At 37.2% G+C, this 17,886-nt stretch overlaps 1 protein-coding gene across 15 annotated transcripts in view; it reads left to right on the top strand.

Moving 5' to 3' along the window:
- The window catches only part of Bbs9 (Bardet-Biedl syndrome 9), a 304,919-nt gene that overhangs the window by 146,192 nt on the left and 140,841 nt on the right, over positions 1-17,886 (top strand). For 13 of the 15 annotated variants that reach the window (XM_090332660.1, XM_090332659.1, XM_090332662.1 and 10 more), the window contains 2 exons: positions 4,354-4,526; positions 7,214-7,366. In XM_090332660.1, the coding sequence (XP_090188786.1) occupies positions 4,354-4,526; positions 7,214-7,366 (326 nt within the window). Of the gene's footprint in view, positions 1-4,353; positions 4,527-7,213; positions 7,367-10,331; positions 10,415-14,859; positions 14,979-17,886 lie in introns of those variants that run through there. The other 2 variants (XR_016535495.1, XM_090332666.1) reach the window with 2 other exon arrangements.

Here is a 17,886-nt window from a genome sequence, read left to right as displayed (position 1 = left end):
TACCTGTAAAGATCTTTTCCCAGTTAGTTGACTGTATTTCTTTTGTAGTAAATATGTCCTTAACTGTGCAGAAACTTTTTATTTTGATGAAGTCCTACTTGTCAAGTCTTTCTCTTATGCTTTGTGCCCCTAGGATTCTATTCAAGAAGTTTCTATCTATAGCTACAAGTTCTAATGTTTCTCCTACTCTCTCTTACAGTAGTTTCAGGTCTGATGTTGAGGTCTTTGATATATTTCGAATTGATATTGGTGCATGGTGACAAACAGGGATCTACTTTTAGTTTTCTACATGTGGATGACCAGTTTTCCCAATACCAATAGTTGAAGAAGATATTTTCCCCCACTGTATGTCTTTGATGACCCGTAAGTATGTGTTTTTTTTTAAACATATCTATTCCATTGATCTTCAGGTTTAGTTCTGTGCCAATACCAAGTTGTTTTTTCTAAAAACTTATGGCTCTATAGCAAATTTGAGGTCAGGTATTATGATACCACCCGTGTTGCTTGTTTTTGCCTATAATTTCTTTAGGTATTTTAGGTCTTTTGTTGTTCCATATGAATTTTTGGATTGTTTTATCTATTTGATAAAGATTGTCATTGTGGTTGTAGTGGGAATTGCATTGAATTTACATATAATTTTTGGCAGTATGGCCATTTTCATAGTATTGATTCTATATATCCATGAATATCAAAAGTCTTTCCTTTTCTGGTATCCTTTTTGACTTCTTTCTTCAGATTTTTATATTTTTTGCTATAAAGATCTTTTAAATCTTCGGTTAATTTCTAGGTACTTTTTTTTAGTCTATTGCAAATGGAGTTGTTTCCATGATTTCCCATTTTGCTTGTACATTATTGGCATGAAGAAAGGATACTGATTTTTGTGGGTTAATTTTGTATCCTGCTACTTGGCCAAAGCAGTTTACTACCTCTGTGAGCTTAGAGATGGAGATTTTTGTTTGCTTTTCCTGTAAGATCATGTCATATACAAACAGGGATACTTTGATTTCTTTCTTCCCTTTAATATCCTTTTCTTGTGTTATTGTTCTGGCCAGGAATTGTAGAAATGTATTGAGAGGAGTAGAGAGAGTAGTCATCCTTACCTTGTTCCTGATTTTAGGGGAAATGGCTTTAGTTTTTTTTTTTATCTATTCAGTATGATGTTGCCTGTTGGTTTGTCATACATAGCCTTTATTATTTTAAGGAATGTTCCTTATATTCCTAGCTTCTCCCAAGCTTTTAACATGAATGGATTTTTTATTTTGTTGAGGACCTTTTCTGCATCTATTGAGTCTTTGGCTCTGTTATCTAATGACTTACCTTTATTGATTTGTGTATGTTAAAACAGCCTTGCATGTGGGGGATTAGTCATAATGTTTGATTTCTAAAAAAATATTTCTGGATTCTGTTGACTAGTATTTTATTGCAGAGCTTTGCATCTGTGTTCATCAAAGAAATTTGTCTGAAGTTCTTTTAATTTGTTGGATCCTTACTGGTTTGGGGATGAGCTTACACACCACTTTAAATTCTGCATTGATGCTATTTACTTTTGCTCTATGAAAGGACTTCCTTTACTTGAAAATGGTGACCTGTCCTCTGGGTAAATCCTGTCACCTCTGTCAGAGTCTTCCCGATGGGTGTGGCCGAAGTAGCGTTTACTCTTGGGTCATTTTGTCATCTTTTCAAGTCTTCTGTGAGCTTTTGAAAGTGGAAACTCTTGACCTAGTTTGGATTTTATTTCCAGTAACTTATACTGAGTTATGTAAATGAAAGAAAAAGTAGATAAATGACAGCCTGTGCTCAATATGTTAGATCTCAAGATTTGCTCTGATGAGACTAGATGTAGGAGATTCTGATACTGTGACTCATCACCACCAGTCTTTCTATCCTTCTTTTCCTACCTCCAAAACCTGTACTGTGTCTGAAGCATTAATGATACTTACAAAGAAAAGTTAAACCTTTTACCTGTGACCTTGGGCCTAATGTCTTTCAAGAGAGAAAAAAGGAAAGGAAGATGAGTATCATGGGCAGAATCCATCGAATGGAATAGAATAAGTTTGGGGTAAGGGAGGATGGCAGTTACAGGGGAATGATGTGTCAGTATCTGAGAAGGCCCAGGGAGGTGCTGAGCCTGTGCTAGAAGTAGCAAGTCTGTTTTATTCTGCATATAGTTGAAAAAGAGAGTGTCAAGGGCAGGAGAAGAGATAACTTCTCGAGTCTGATGGTAAATTGAAGTCCTAATACCCAGTTTGAACATGTAAAAGACTTAATAGAATTGACAAGGCTACCCAGAGGAATATAAAGAAATTCTGTATCTATACATATATGATATTACTATAGTTAGTTCTTAGGCTTTGTAAGAAAGAATATTGAATTTGTTCTTGTAGCCACAACATTTGTTTCTTCATGATATCATGCTTAATATAAATGCTCAGTAACCTGTGAATTAAATGAAAGAAAAGGCTTATTATAAGATCCCAAAAGGTATGTGATTTCCTTGAGGCAAAAAATATAGTCATTTGGAAAGGTAAATAAGACTGTTATATGCCTAGTGAATGATAGTCATACTACATCCTTATATCCGCTCAGAGGGACAAAAATACTGGGAGGTAGTTAAGACTTATAGTAAGCTTTTTAATAATAATTGGAATTCCAGTCCCTACTTAGTTACTCACTAACTAAATAACTGAAATTTGCTTACACTCTTCTGTTATTACTTTTCCTGTAAAATGCCTAACATTATTTTCCCTGTAAGACTGTTAAAAGATGAAATGGAATAGAGCTTAAAATTTAGCCTATTACATACTAGGCTTCTGTGAATGTTAGAAAAATCACTTTGCTTGTGGGTGGGTAAAAATGGCTGGTTTACAGGGGTTGGGGAGGAAGTCTATGGTGAGTTCTAGCTCCAGCATATAATTTGCTTTGTGAAATCACCTGTGCTTTGGCTGCCTTTATAAAAATGAACACCATAATCTCAGTGCTCAAGACATGTCAGTACCCAACAAGTAATATCTGCTTTTATTTCCTGGTCACAGACACCTTTATCACCCTCATCAGTGTTGGTATTATGGTGGTGATGGTTGTCACCATCACTGAAGAGAACACACTGGGGTCTTGTTCTCATGGACTTAGGGTTGTAGGAAATAGCAGAAAGGGTGTCTTACATTTGGGGAAAGATCTGACTATACAGTTTCCATTCAGGTTAAAGAACTACTAGAAAAATATAATACTTTGATCATGATCCATATGGCTATAAAAAAAAGCCTGACTGTGACCTCCCTATAGAACAAATATTCAGAATCAGTAGTCTGAACCAAATTAGTAATACTAGGCATTATTTTCTAATAGTTCTTTTTTTTTAAACATTTTTAACATTTTCATTTTAAAGACCGTGAGTGTGTGTGTGTGTGTGTGTGTGTGTGTGTGTGTGTGTGTGTGTGTGTGTGTGTGTGTGTGTATGTTCCAGTCCTGGGACTTGAACTCAGGACCTGGGTGCTGTCCTGAGCTTTTTTGCTTAAGGCTAGTGCTCTATCACTTGAACTATACCTCCACTTCTGGCTTTTTGTTTTTGGTAGTTAACTGAAGATGAGAATCTCAAAGACTTTGGGGCTGGCTTCAAATCACAACCCTTAGATCTCTGCTGCCTATGCAGCTAGGATTACCAGTATAAGCCACTGGCTCCTGGCTTAAAGAATTTTTAAGAATTTTTAGGTATTTTTATTGTTGTATTAATTAGACACATGGTAAGAAAGGAACATTCTTAGCTTGCTCCTATGAATTAAAATTCCATTGCAATTAGATTTGAAAATTTTAAGCAATTCATTAGAAAATCAGCAATGAAGTACAGAAATATTTTTAAAAGATTTTTATTAGTATATGTTAGATGTACAAGTGGGCTTCATTGTGGTATTTTCATATACACATACAATGCGTATTCAACCCATCATATTCAACCCATTTATCACTCTCCATCATTATACCCACTTCTTTTTAAATTTCATTGCTTCTTGACAATGTCCTTTCTTCTCCCTCACTTCCCCCATTACTGTCCCTACCTGGAAGTTACATAGTTCATTTTTTACATACTGCACATTGGATACAATGACCTTTCCTCCAAAGAGGCTTTACTATTTCATAGGTATTTCATAATGCTTTATATCATGAGTTCAGTCAAGCTAGACCACTCTAAAGCAGTAGAAATATTTTTTCATAAAGCTATAGAAATCATGTTACAAAGACCATCTTTGATCCTTTGGTTTTTGGGTTCCTGTCAGTCAAGGTTAGGGATAGTTAAACTAGTACCAGCTAGTAATTGTATGTTAATAAGAATTTTTCCTAATTATTTTTCTCTCTTAGAACGCTATCGCATTCAGAGTGAACAGTTTGAAGATCTCTGGCTTATTACAAATGAGCTCATTCTCCGCCTTCAGGAACATTTTGAAAAACAGGGAACCAAAGATTTCACGTGTTCTTTTTCTGGATCCTTGCCCCTTCAAGAATATTTTGAGTTGATTGATCAACATTTTGAGGTGTGTATGATTGTAACCCAGTTTCCTGTAGTCCTTCAGTATACAAAAAAGAGCCAGATCCAGAGAAGCGTGAATTTTGCATAGGTGTAGCAGGCCGCATGTGTTGAGTCTTTGTTTATGGATGGTAGATTTAGGGAATTCCTTCCTGCCTGCTTGCCTGGGGTTTAAGCAGCTGTGGACCTTTATAGAGTGGCTGCCTGCAGCTAAACATGTGTCTTGCCAGAGCTGATTTAGTTCTTGCAATGAAGACTTAACCCTTGACCCCAATAACCCAGTGTTAAAACTATTTGAGCTTATCGCAGCCATTTGGCTAACTAATTGTAGCAGGCCATAAATGAGGTGTCATTAGAAAAGAAAGTCAGTTTTTTTTTTTCTCTTTTGACAAGCATTCTAGAGCTTCTACATCCGAGTGAGGTTTAAGCAATTAGAATGCTCTCCCTAGCAGTGTACAAAAGATATCCCATGCTGAGGGCTTAGTAAGTGAAGTCTGATAGGACTTTGCACCTTTGGATGATTTTACATTTCTTCTTTGGCAGCACCATTAGAGTCTGTGCTAGTCCTCTTGAGTATCTCAATGGTGTCACCTTCATCATTTGAGGAATACTTTGATATTTGGGGAAAGGCATATTTTTATGATGAAGACAGTTATTACTTCAAAAATTTATGTTAAAATTATCAGGCTCTACTTATTTACAGTGTCTGTAACAGGCACTACAAAAGGGAAATTCTGCAACAATTTAAACGTCAAATAAGCATACTACTGAATCAGTGCAATCTATGGTATTAGTGTGCATGTATAAGAGAGACAGAAATAGAGAAGGAACATGAACAGAAAATTTTATGCTAGTCTAGTTATGAATAACCATGTCATTATCTATGAAACTGAACTTGCTTGATCTATGATGGTGTTTTTTAGATTATTATGCATCGGTAAATTGTGGTAACCAGAGAGGTAGTTTAGGTTAATGAACCTTTACATTCCTCTAGGACATCTTATACAGAATTCTTGCTTCATTGGGACAAATTGAGGTCTGGTGCTTTATGAGCTTGTGATTCTACAGAAAGATTGAACTTATTTACTTAGTTCTAATATTTAAATATTCTTTATTGGTATATGATTGGATATATGATTTCCTTCCTGTTTGCTGGCTAGGAGGTCCCTGGAGTTTCCATGCCAGGAATATCTCCTTTCTAGGGAGGTACTTGTGGTATAGGGTGAATCGCGGGCATTTCATGTCACACACACACACACACACACACACACACACACACACACACACACACACACACACACACCACAAGAGCATAACCATTCTTCCTTTGTGTTACGTCCACACCCCAGCTTCCAGCCATTAATAAGATATTCAATGTTGAGTCAAGATAGCTTTTGGAACCTAAGTGCCCTAAAAGCATAGATTTTTGTCTGTTTATTGATTGCTGTAATTCTCAGTGCCAAAACAGTTCTTGGCCATAGGATCAGTATGTTCTTGTTAAATGTTCACATTCTGATATGAAAAAAACATTTCAGTCAAGGCCAGGATGTTATACCTTCAGAGGAAGGAGATCTTGATTGATATCTGGGTATTGAGAGTGTCTTCTTGTGTGTGTACCTCATGAATTCAGGAATAAAATACGATAAAAATAAATCACATGATTAATTGAGTAATTGGTAATTGTCTTTAAAATTCTTTAGTTATTAAAATCCATTTTGTTCATTTATGGCAATGGAAATTTTTTTTCCTTGGGAATTTTTTTTATTTTTTATTTTTGGCGTAGGTAGCTACTTAGTGCTTCTAAAATCAGAATTGAAGTTAATAAAATTGTAAGTTTATATCATGAAATTCTTACGTATTGAGGGAACTAATGCTCTGCAAAGGTAAGAAATTTGGGTTGATTCATATCAGAAATGTAAACTATGATATGGTTGACTTCTGAACATTTGAATATAATATTTCTTTCAGAGGTAGCTTCATTATAGTTTCATGAAGCTGAACTAGCTATTCATATGGGAGTACCTCTGATCTCACAGAGTCTGCCTTCTTCCTTATGACTTTGTTTCTACTGAATTTAAAAAATGTGAGATGGGCAGTGATGATGAGTAATTTCTCATTCTCTTGCCTCTTTTGAGGTAGCTTTTTGGAGACTAGCTCCTTGTGCATCTTTGTAGAAATAGTCTACATAGTTATGATGATGCTAGTATGCAGCCTTTGTCAGAAAACATGCTGGCAGTGCTTTCATGAACAGATATTTGGATAGCATCTCATGTCAGTGCCTACCTTTGCAGAATTGTCTTCTTACTTCATTTTTCTATTGGTAGGCACTTTGACTACTAATATCTTAGTATGAACAATAGAACAATGTTATAAATAATTTTTCTAGTGCTTTTATTATGCCTAAACCTCTGTTCTATCTATAGTTGGACTTACTGTAAAGAACAGAAAGCCAGTTATTACAAAAAAAGACAAATAATCAACCTTCAGTGATATTGGGTCACCTTTACTAAATTTACATTCGATATCTATTCCATAGTATTAACTATGTATTCACGTACCAGATATGCACACAAATATATTTAAATTTGTTAAATATAATTTTCTAAATGTTTATTGTAGTTTCCTATATGCTTGCTTTAAATGTGTTTTGGTACATACTTGTTTCATTTTAATGTAAGAAATTCTTCATTGTAGCTACGGATAAATGGTGAAAAATTAGAAGAACTCTTAGCTGAAAGAGCTGTACAATTCCGGGCTATCCAGCGCCGGCTATTAACAAGGTTTAAAGATAAAACACCTGCTCCCCTCCAGCACCTGGACACCTTACTAGATGGAACTTACAAGCAGGTGAGTATAACAGTGGTGGTGGTTTTCAACCCCTGAGTAAAATTTTCTTCCTCGCCCTAGACTCAAACTCCAGAATACCTAAGTACCATGGTTAGGTTTATTAAACAACTCCTAATGTTTCCTATAATTATCATCATAATTCTTTAGTTATCTTCCAAGAAACTGATTTGTGCTTCTCAGTTGGTATTTTGAGATGAAAATTCTTAGTCTTGTTCAAAGAGTTTTTATTCACAGAGATTTCCCTCTCTTGCTGTCTTTCAACTTGAGGCTTACTACTGTCATAACTTAGAAAAACTGACTCTGAAGGCATTACATCTCTACTCAGAATCATAATCTCTGTCTTGGAATAGCAATTATTAAAATTTAAGTTCCATGAATAAGCCTGGTACCAATCCCACTGTGATGAAGTCTTTGTATAACTCTTTGACCACACTGTGTTTTCCATGTTTCTATGTTGTATGATGGACATTCTGTAAAAGGAAAAAACTGAAGAGCAGTTTTAATTTTGAGTCAAGCCCTGAGGAAAAGTCTACTGTGATTGGATATATCATGTACCCCATTACCATACCTCTTGTTTAGTGTGTTTTACCTTTACACTTCACCAGGCTAGGAAACCTGACTGCCTGGTGGATCGTCCAAGCACACAAAACAACAAGCTCTGCCTAAACCCATCCAGCTCTCCATCAGTTACTTGCATTGCCCATACTAGAATTTTGTTTTTCATTGCAGTACTGGGGACTCATGCCCTCTAGGCAAGTAAGTGTTCTGCAATATGAGCTACATCACAGCCCTGATACTAGCTTTAAGAAGTATTTTTCTGGGGCCGGGAGTTTGGCCTAGTGGTAGCGTGCTTGCCTAGCATGCACAAAGACCCAGGTTCGATTCCTTGGTACCACATACGTAGAAAAAAGCTGGAAGTGGTGCTGAAGCTCAAGTGGTAGAGCTCTATCTAGCCTTGAGAAAAGTCTAAGAACAGTGCTCAGGCCCTGAGCTCAAGCCCAGCACTGGCAAAAAAAAAAAAGAAAAAAAAAGTGTTTTTCTGATATAGTAGTTTAAAATTGGATCTGCCACCTATTTAGAGTCCTGTTTTATCAAGGAGAGATTAATGCTTTTTTCTATCCTCTGTTCATCTTGGTGCTGGGATGATCAGATAAGGAGCAATCAGAAGCATCTGAGCAGCCCAGGGAGCATTTGTTCTCTGTCCCACTTAGTTTCTTCTATATGGATGACATTGTGTTGCCACTATGTCAGGAAGCAGTTGGACTTTACTTTCGTGGCAATAAAAACAGAAACAAAGCCAGGTGTGGTGGCTCATACCTGTAATCCTAGCTATTCAGGAGGCTGAGATCTATTGATTATGTTCAAAGCCAGCCCAGAAACAGAAGTCCATGAGATTCTGATCTCCAATTTACCACCAGAAAACCAGAAGTGGTGCTGTGGCTCAAGGGTAGGGGGGTTAGCCTTGAATTAAAGGGCTCAGGGACAGCACCCAGGCCCAGAATTCAAGCCCCACTACTGAAAAAAAAAGAAAAAGAAAGAAAAAGAAAAACAGAAACAACTATTTTTCTAGAGCTACAGTGTAAACTCTAAAGGCTGGGACTTATTTTAGTCTTTTCCTCCATTGTATTCTTAGTTTAATATGTGTCTTGGCACTTAATAGGTTTTTAATAAATGTTTGTTCTATGAATGAATGCTCTATTGTTGCTAATGAAGACAATCTCTTGAAAGTGTTGTCTTTGATCCTGGTGCCACTACAGAGAACAAAGCAACAGAGAATTCTTTGAGCCCAGCCTCATGAGTCATTGGAGTGATTTATTTTAAAATACTCATGAACTGTAAGAAGTGGAAACTCTTGTTTCTTCCTAAACAATATAATTGGAGGACTCAGGCAAGCCAGCATCACCAGGAAGGTTGTATAGCTGCCAGTTCTTGGCTGTGTAGACCTTTCTTGTTAGTTTTTATGAGACTGTGTGTGTTATACTGATCGAAAGGCAGTCACTTGTTGAAATTCCCTTCTCTAGATGGCATGTTGTTGAGTTTGAATCCCACCATATTTTAAGTGTTATAGTAATTTATTGAACCTTTTCTCTGTAAATATGCCTTTATTTACTACCTACAAAATGGTTGAACACTTCCTCATACAAAGTGAATTTTCTTTACCAGATTCTCCTCTCTCAGTAAGCAGGGTAGAATTTTGGGTCTGGAAGGCTGACGGCACATTATGGGGCTCAGGCATGCTATGCCTGAAGTCATCTAGGAACTGCCATGAATTCTGATACATACAGTTGGAAAAAACAAGCTTAGGTATTTCTGTACTCATAGGTATCTCCTAGACTTTTTGATTGACTTTCCTTAGGGGGTACTGAAGTTTGAGACCAGGGTATTATACTTTCTAGGCAAGTGTTCCTCCCACTTGAGCTAGGCTCCCAGTTCTTAGTTGCTTTAGTTATTTTTTCAGGTAGAATCCCATGCTTTTGCCTCATACTGCAAGCAATCCTCCTATCTACATATTCTGTGTACCTAGGAATAACTTTGTGTAGGTAGAGCACTTACATTTGCTGCCATACCTGGCTTATTCACTGAGTGTCTTACCACCTTTTGCTCTGATTGACCTTGAACTGTGATTCTTTTAATTTCCTAAGTAGCTGGGAGTCTTTCTTCTGCACTTCTGAGATTGGGCCTAAGGTCTCATGCACACTGAAAGAGCATATCATCACTGAGATATATGTTTGCCATTCCCCTTCGTACCTTTTGGTTACCATTAATAGTCGGTTGTGGTCTGTGGAGTCTGAAGATGTTGGTCATACATTAATTCTTCTGTCAGGCATGTTTAAAGTGAATTGTGTTGGTGTTGTTCACAACTGTTAACACTGCCTGGGCACTAGCTACCTGCTTCCTGTTTAGCATAAAGACTTGTAGACATGTGTTTGTCTTAGATGACATCTACCATTCTGTCTCCTTATAGGTTTTCACCTTACCCGCTAGGGCCAGCTTTCTACGTGTGCAAGCCACAGTCACATAGATCTTTGGAGTTGGATTATTTCCTGTGATGGTCATGCTGATGTATGCAAACATTTATGATCTAATGCATTGTACACATCTACCAATAAAAAATCATCTAGATAGCTCCTTAATGTCTGTTAGAGTATCTGAAATGGGAGAAACAGAGGAGGGGATTTTGTTAGTTAACCTCTGCAGTTTTGTTAGCTTCTACTGCAGTTAAGTTTTGTTTGTTTTGCTATCTAGTACTTGTGCTTATTACTGCATTTGCAGAAAAGCTTTGAGAACTAAGTTCTCTTTCTTGTTGTAAAATTTTCACATGCATTTATGAAATGATAGATTGGTAAAGTAAATTGAAATAGGGAAATTAGACCTGCTCTTGGGTTTGGCTTAGGCTTTGGGGCTTATTTATGTGTGCTCAGTTTGAACACTAACCCTGTGTTGTAGCACAGGGAAACATTTACTGATCTAAAAGTTTGTGTCAGGTGACATATATGTGATGTAATGACTGATAGTCATTAATGTTCTAGAAAGACACTTGGCTTGTTTCTCTTCTGCCAAACAGCGGCTGTATTAAGTATAATTTAAAACAGAGATTTTGTGGTTTGGAGTTTATTTGTTACTTTTTCTGTAGTTCAAACTTTCTTCCACTCTTTATTTGTATGGCATTGATATAAAAAATCATTTTAAGTCCCACAGAAGTCTACGATCTGGACTGCATGGTTCCAGACACAAAGAATTGCCAGCTCTCCATTTTGAACTAGGGCTTCTGATAGACTTTCCTTGATGTTTCTCTTAGTCCTTTTTTTCATATATTTTTATTGTAATTAATAGAAGGGTTACATGATATTTGCCAGACAGAAGGTGCATTAATTCACATACATTGATACCCTTCCACCTGTCTTGGACCCCATTTCCCTCCCCCCACCCCCACCCCTCATCTTGTTTTCCCCCATTCCCTATCCAATTTCAAATAACCAAATACAAATATATCCGATATATCAGGTAACAAAGTGAGATACTGTAACAATATGAGATAACCAAGGGACACAAAAAGAGATGAGAGATAACATAGTACCTTAAGGACAACAATCATTCATTATATGGCTTATGTTTCTATATCCTAGAGATCCTTTCATTTAGTGTCTCTTAGTCCTTTTTAATTCTAGTTCACAGTCAGGACTTCACTGCCCAGGAGAGTTTCTCTTGCTGGATATGAGCACTATGGTTGGTGTCCCTCTTTGTGTGAACAGCGTGGTTGGCAGCTCTCTAAGGTAGTGAAGAATCATCAGGAACCTTTGCTCATAGAAATCATGTATCTGGGATTATTTTCTTAAAAAACAAAACCAAACCTTGTCAGTAGCCAAGTGCTGGTGGATCACATCTGTAATTCTAGCTACTCAGGAGGCTGAGATCTGAGGATCAACATTTGAAGCCAGTCTAGGCTGGAAAAGTCTATGAGATTCTTAGCTCTAATTTACTACCAAAAATCCCTAATTAACTACCAAAAAGCTGGAAGTGGAATTCTAGCTCAAGTGGGAGAGTGCCTGCATTGAGGAAAATTCAAAACTCAAGCCCTGGATTCAAGTACCAGTCCTATCACCAAAAAAGCAAAAGAAAAAAATTGCCAAATTTTGTGCTGACAAATTGGGTTCTGGTACAGCCTCCTTGTGGTTTTGTTTGTTTGTTTGTTTGTTTTTGAGTTTGGATACCTCCCTCAACTTTATCTTCTCCATTTTGTCCCAGGTCTTAACAGAACCTCTAGCCCTCATCCAGCACACTGCTTATTTTTCAACTTCATTGTTAGTCTACATTTGTACACTGACCTGATAGTGATAGCAGGGATCATGGAATCTTGACCTCCACTGGTTCAGGATTTCAACAGCTCCTGGGTCTCTTACTTTCTCTGGTGGCAGCCTGGGGTGTGATTACCAATCAGGACTTATGTGTTGACTGCCTTGACTATGATCTAAGTTACTGGGCTTTGTGAAACTAAATTAGTTTCAGACAAGGTAGGAAAATGCAAAGCACTAGTACTGCATTCTCTAGATTTAGACTTAGCATGGGCGGGGCTTATACAGAGTACTGGCTATATGTGTGAGAATGGTTTGCTGCTAGTACCTGTCTGAACCACTTTGCTGCTGGGCATGTGTGCTTTTCATAGATTGAATTCATACTTCTTTATCTGCATGGTCTTCAGTCAGTTGTTCAGGCTTTCTGCTTGCTTGTCTTGTCCGACTAGATTATAAATTTAGTGTTAGGATTTATCTTGGGAAGTTTGTGAGATGCAGAAATTTGATAAATCTGTCTGAAATAAAGCAGTCTACGCCAGGCTATCCTCTAATCCTAAAATTTTGTTCCACTTTTGTTTGATCTTTTAAAATATTAGTTCTTTGAGATACATGCTGAAGCAAGATGTTTCTAATGTTACAATAAAACTATTAATGGTCTCATGTTAAGGAAATGAAAATCTTATCTTTTTGTGTCAGTGATGAGAGAAAAATATAAAAGTGGCCCCCAATTATCTGTAATTGTATGAGGCTTTCTTTCATTTGTGTTATCTCTTCCTGTTTACTCCCATCCAGCACAATTATTCCTTTTGTATCAGTTTCTGTAAATGGAGTTCTGAATTGTTGAAATTGTGGGTGAATGGTTAATATAACCCTTAGCTCCCACTGCCCTCCCTCTTTGTCCCCAGCTTCCTTTCCTTTCCCACATTGTGTTTCTCTTTAAGCATAGGCATGCAAAGCCAGTTTCCTAGACAGCTCATTTTATAATCTTTTGGAACAACAATAAATGGATGTGCTATCTTTACAGTACTATCTGCACAGCCAAGCAGTTGCATTATATGTGGATGAAGTGGAGGCCAATAGGCCTGTGTATTGCTTTCAAGTATCAAATGCAGCCAAGGGTCAATTGAAGTGGTATATTTTTTTAAAAAAAGGTACCTTTGATTAGTTTAATATATATCCAGAGACAAGGCAGAGGAAGGTAAGTGAGTAAATACACACTGGACTTAAGTGGATTTTCCCACTACCTGAGAATTACTAGAATGTTCTACAGTTCACTCAGCAGCTAACAAGTGCCCTACTTTACCACACTGTGTGTCTGCATTTTTGTTTTGATGTTTCCTTTCAGGTGATCTTTTTTGGGGAAAGATGATAATATTTTTTATTTTCTATCACACTGAGAAAGTACTATTCACTTCATAAAAATCCATCAAGTTATTTACATTATTATGCACTTCTCATTGCATGTTTAACTTCAGTGCATTTATTCTTTAAAAGATAAATACACGCAGAAGTATTGAAAGAGGGTTATGTATCTATGTCTTCAATTTATTTTGAAATGTATCAAAAATAGGTTGTGTTTATATATTGTGTTTGTAATCTCAGGTACTTGGGAGACAGAAATAGGAGTAGCATGATTCAAGGCCAGCCTGGGCAACATGTTAGAGAGACTTTGTGTCAATAAAGCAACTGGGCATTATGGTTCATGCCAGTAACTCCAGCTCCTTGGGGGTTCAAGGGAGGGGTATACTTTAAGTCCTAGGCAAGTGTGAGACTTTTATGTGTAAAACAAACTTAATGAAAAAGGATTGGGTATGTATCTCAATTTGTAGACTTGTGCCTCAAGGCTCAAGACTCTGAGTTCAATTCCTATCACTGCCAAAAAAAAAAAAAAAAAAAAAGATTGGCCTAGTGGTAGATGTGTGCCTAGCATGCATGAAGCCCTAGGTTCGATTCCTAGGTACCAGATATACAGAAATAGCTGGAAGTATTGCTGTGGCAGAGTGCTAGCCTTGGGCAAAGTGCTCAAGGACAGTGCCCAGGCCCTGAGTTCAAGCCCCAGGACTGGCAAAAAAAATTAAGATGACCAATAACCAAAAGAGAGTTAGATAGATACAGAGATATGTTATAAAACAAGTATGGGAAAGTGTTTGCTAGAATACCATGGTGAACATATGAATGTATACTGTACAGTTTTCAACTTGTATGTGGTGTCTGTTGCAAGAAAGGAGTCAAGGACACTTGGGGGCAGTGATGTAGCAGAAAGCCCTGAAGTTTGAAGTTATTACGTGATTGTGGGAAGTGGCTTTCAGGTGACTTTTAGGTATCTTTTAGAATATTAGATTTTTGTGAAACCAACCCCCTCTGTACAAATTCAGCCTCCCCCCACCCGATCTGGATAACAATGTTTTTATTTGATTGATGGACCAGTTGGAGTGATGGACATTATACCATATTCTGTGAAAGAGAGGTTTTCACGGGCTGTATTCCTCCATCTTTCAGTCTACCTGTGTGACTCAGGATGAAGGTGGTAGGGACCTATTCTTGTTGATGGAGACCATGGCCTCAGGGACTCTCACAGGTCCTTATCCTCTCTTCATATGTATCAGCTACTTGTTTCTCTTATTAGATAGCATTAGTCATCTGTGTTCTGTTCAATGACATTTATTTGTTTTTATCTTTTTCCCTCCCACACCTTCATAGAATTCCTGTTACCTATCAGACTGAAACTTCCTCACTATGACAGTCAGAGATCTGAAATGACACACCCAGCTCCTTCTAATCTTTACTGCTTTTTCAGCAGGAACTATATGCCAGCAAAGGTAGTCTAGCCTCTGAAAAAATAAGTTCGTTTATATTAGAAAATAGACGAAAGTTAATTTCCAAAGTTAAATAAGGATGAGATACACTGTGTTGATATGGCTTTATATTCTTTAGCTGGTTCTAAATCAGTCAATCAATCAATCGCTTGCTCTAAAAGCCTTGATCAGAAAACTGATTGCTGTGTTACAGAGCACAGAAATGGTATAAAATTTGATATTTATCTAAGTGTCACAGAGGCAATAAGATTTTTTTGAACGATTTTATTAACACTGATTTTTACATCATATTTCAAATGTCATGTTTAGCAAACAAGTTTGGAAGGGAATCTCTATATGCAATCACTGGCACATAGATTTTAGAACATAATGAAAATTAAGCTGAGAGTGTGTATGCCATAGATACATATCAATCTAACATTATATATGTATAGTATAACATATATTATAGCATTATATATAATATTGCATTATGTTTGTAGAGTATATATCCCATCATAGATTTTTTTATGTCTATGTAGTTATGTTTATATCTCCAAGACCATGTCAATAACCTTGGGTACCCGATTATTGAGTCATCGCTCTTGTATTGTTTGGATCTAATATCCACATATCAAGGAGACGGTGTTGCCTTTTGTTCCTTTTGTCTTGACTTATCTCACTCAACATGATTTGCTCTAGTTTCATCCACTTCCCAGTGAATGCCATTATTTTATCTTGTCTGTTGGCTATGTAGAATTCCATTGTATATATGTACCACATTTTTTGTATCCATTCATATGTAGTGGGACATCTGGGTTGTTTCCATTGCTTAGCTATTGTGAATAGTGCAACGATGAACATGGCTGTGCAGGTGTCCTTTTCATATCCTGGAGAGGCAATAAGTTTTAACATCTTCTATTCCCTCACACAGGTCTGTACAAGTCTCCAGTTAAAGATTTCTAACACAAAATGGAATCTTTCTTCCTCAGTGCTATTCTTGCTTTGTCTTAATAGGTAGTGTAGAATATTTGAATTGCTTCTACGCTTCAAGCAAGCTAAAGGCAATATTTAATACTGAGGTGGTTTTTGTTTGTTTGTATTTTGGGTGTTGAATGAAGTGATTTTTGTGAGAGCTTTTGACATTAGTACTATTTATGTCGTTTTAAACATCACATTTTTAAAAGATTTGTGTTGGTATGTTTTTAATTTAGAAAAGAAGGCTAAATTATATAGGAGGTTAAATTTGGGTTGTGCATATGTAGACGGGGACCACAGAAGAATTTTAAATTTCTCCTTTTTATATATACCTCCAGTATATATGCATATGGGAATAATTAAACTCAAAAAAGCAGTCTACTTGCTAGCCAACAAGGATGCCTGGAACATTTGGAGAAGCTTGGGTATTTGTCTAATGTTAATTGGAATATTGTTTTCAGTTAAAGATGCCAAATCTTCAGAAAAGTAATTGGATTTAGCTTCCTATTTAGCAAACTACTTTAAATCCCTGAAGTATCCCACATCCGAAAGTAATTTTTCTTGATTGTATCAAGCTTCATCATGAGCAGAACAAGGTTGGAATGTTTCTCAACAAGATTTCAGCCGTGCTCCTTGTCCCCATCCGCATTGTCAGGCCCACTACAGATAGATGCAGGTGAGCTTTTTGTTCTGTAGACATAGTGTGAAAACTTTGCACAGCTGTCCCCCTGAGGCAAACCACATTTGTTTTCCCCCTTGTACCTAAACTAAGCTGAGACTTTGATCACATTTCAAGAAACTGCATAAGAATGATGCACTTCTTACTGCTCTTGATATAGTCTTATATGTGTCCTTAATCTAATATCTTTAGTTTCATCTTAGGAAATGTACTTTGCAATGGTTTTTGAGTCTTAGTGGTGTTATTCAGTCTACAGAGGGATGTATGAAAATTCTCAAGGAAAGGCCACTTAGAAAAACTTGGGCATTTGATGTCATGAAGAAGACTTCGAAGGGACCTCAGTTGTAAAGGAACTTTTTTGGTTGGGGCAGGGTGGGGTGGGGGAGCGGGGAGAGATGGGATTTCAACTTGGTGCTTTGAGTTCTGGAATAAAAGCCTGTAGGTCATTAAAAAAATAAAGAAAAAAGAAAAACTTGGGCATTTGGTCATTGAAATTCAGTGATTAGAAGATGTTGTTTAAGAGACTTTTCTATCAAATTTTTATTATCTAATTGTACATAGGGTCCTTCATTATCAGAAGAGGCACGTGGCAGTGTTTTTAATATGGATTTAGCTTCAAGGAGCATGGCTTTCTGATACAGAAAACAGTTTTCAAGATGCCTGGCTGTCACCCCTTGCTCCAGTCTTTTGCCACTGAGAAGAATCACTTCAATATTAGGAAAATACTGCATCATCAGTAATTAAAGTGTATGATAGTCATTTAGATTGATCTTTATTAACAGTGACCACAGAACCCTCCCTGCCATCCCAGCCATAGATGGTTGTAATATAATTTTTGTATTAGGACTGTCTTGTTAGAAAAAATCACAGCCAAGCTTTCATGTTTTTCTTCCAGGGCCCTGAACTATTTAGTATGTAAGCCCTGTACATTTAGTTGAAGTGGATTTCTAGTAGTTTCAGTCTGTCTGCAGGGTAGCATGACTTTCAGGCAGAGCATTGCTCACTCACTGCCGTGCAGTCTCAGGAACTAGCACAGGGCCTGGTGTGGTGCTCCTTGTATGTAGGTGGGGCTCTGGTCCTGTCAAGTTCTGGGAACTTTGGGGTCTGGCCAGATAGCCAATAACCTACTTGGATCGTTATTGTTTCCACTTCTGGATGTTGAATGACCTCCTTGGGCACCACAGAAAGCCTTCCACGATCACACTGTGTTTGATCTCTCAACTTGTTTGGGGGAATTTTGTCACTGTAGAACGCTCAGGATGCCTATATGCTTGA

This window comes from Megascapheus bottae, chromosome 5, assembly GCF_031878675.1.
Source record: "Megascapheus bottae isolate mThoBot1 chromosome 5, mThoBot2.hap1, whole genome shotgun sequence".
In the NCBI taxonomy this organism is placed as follows: domain Eukaryota; kingdom Metazoa; phylum Chordata; class Mammalia; order Rodentia; family Geomyidae; genus Megascapheus; species Megascapheus bottae.
The sequence above is the reverse complement of the archived record's forward strand: the minus strand, read 5'-3'. Positions and strand labels throughout refer to the sequence as shown.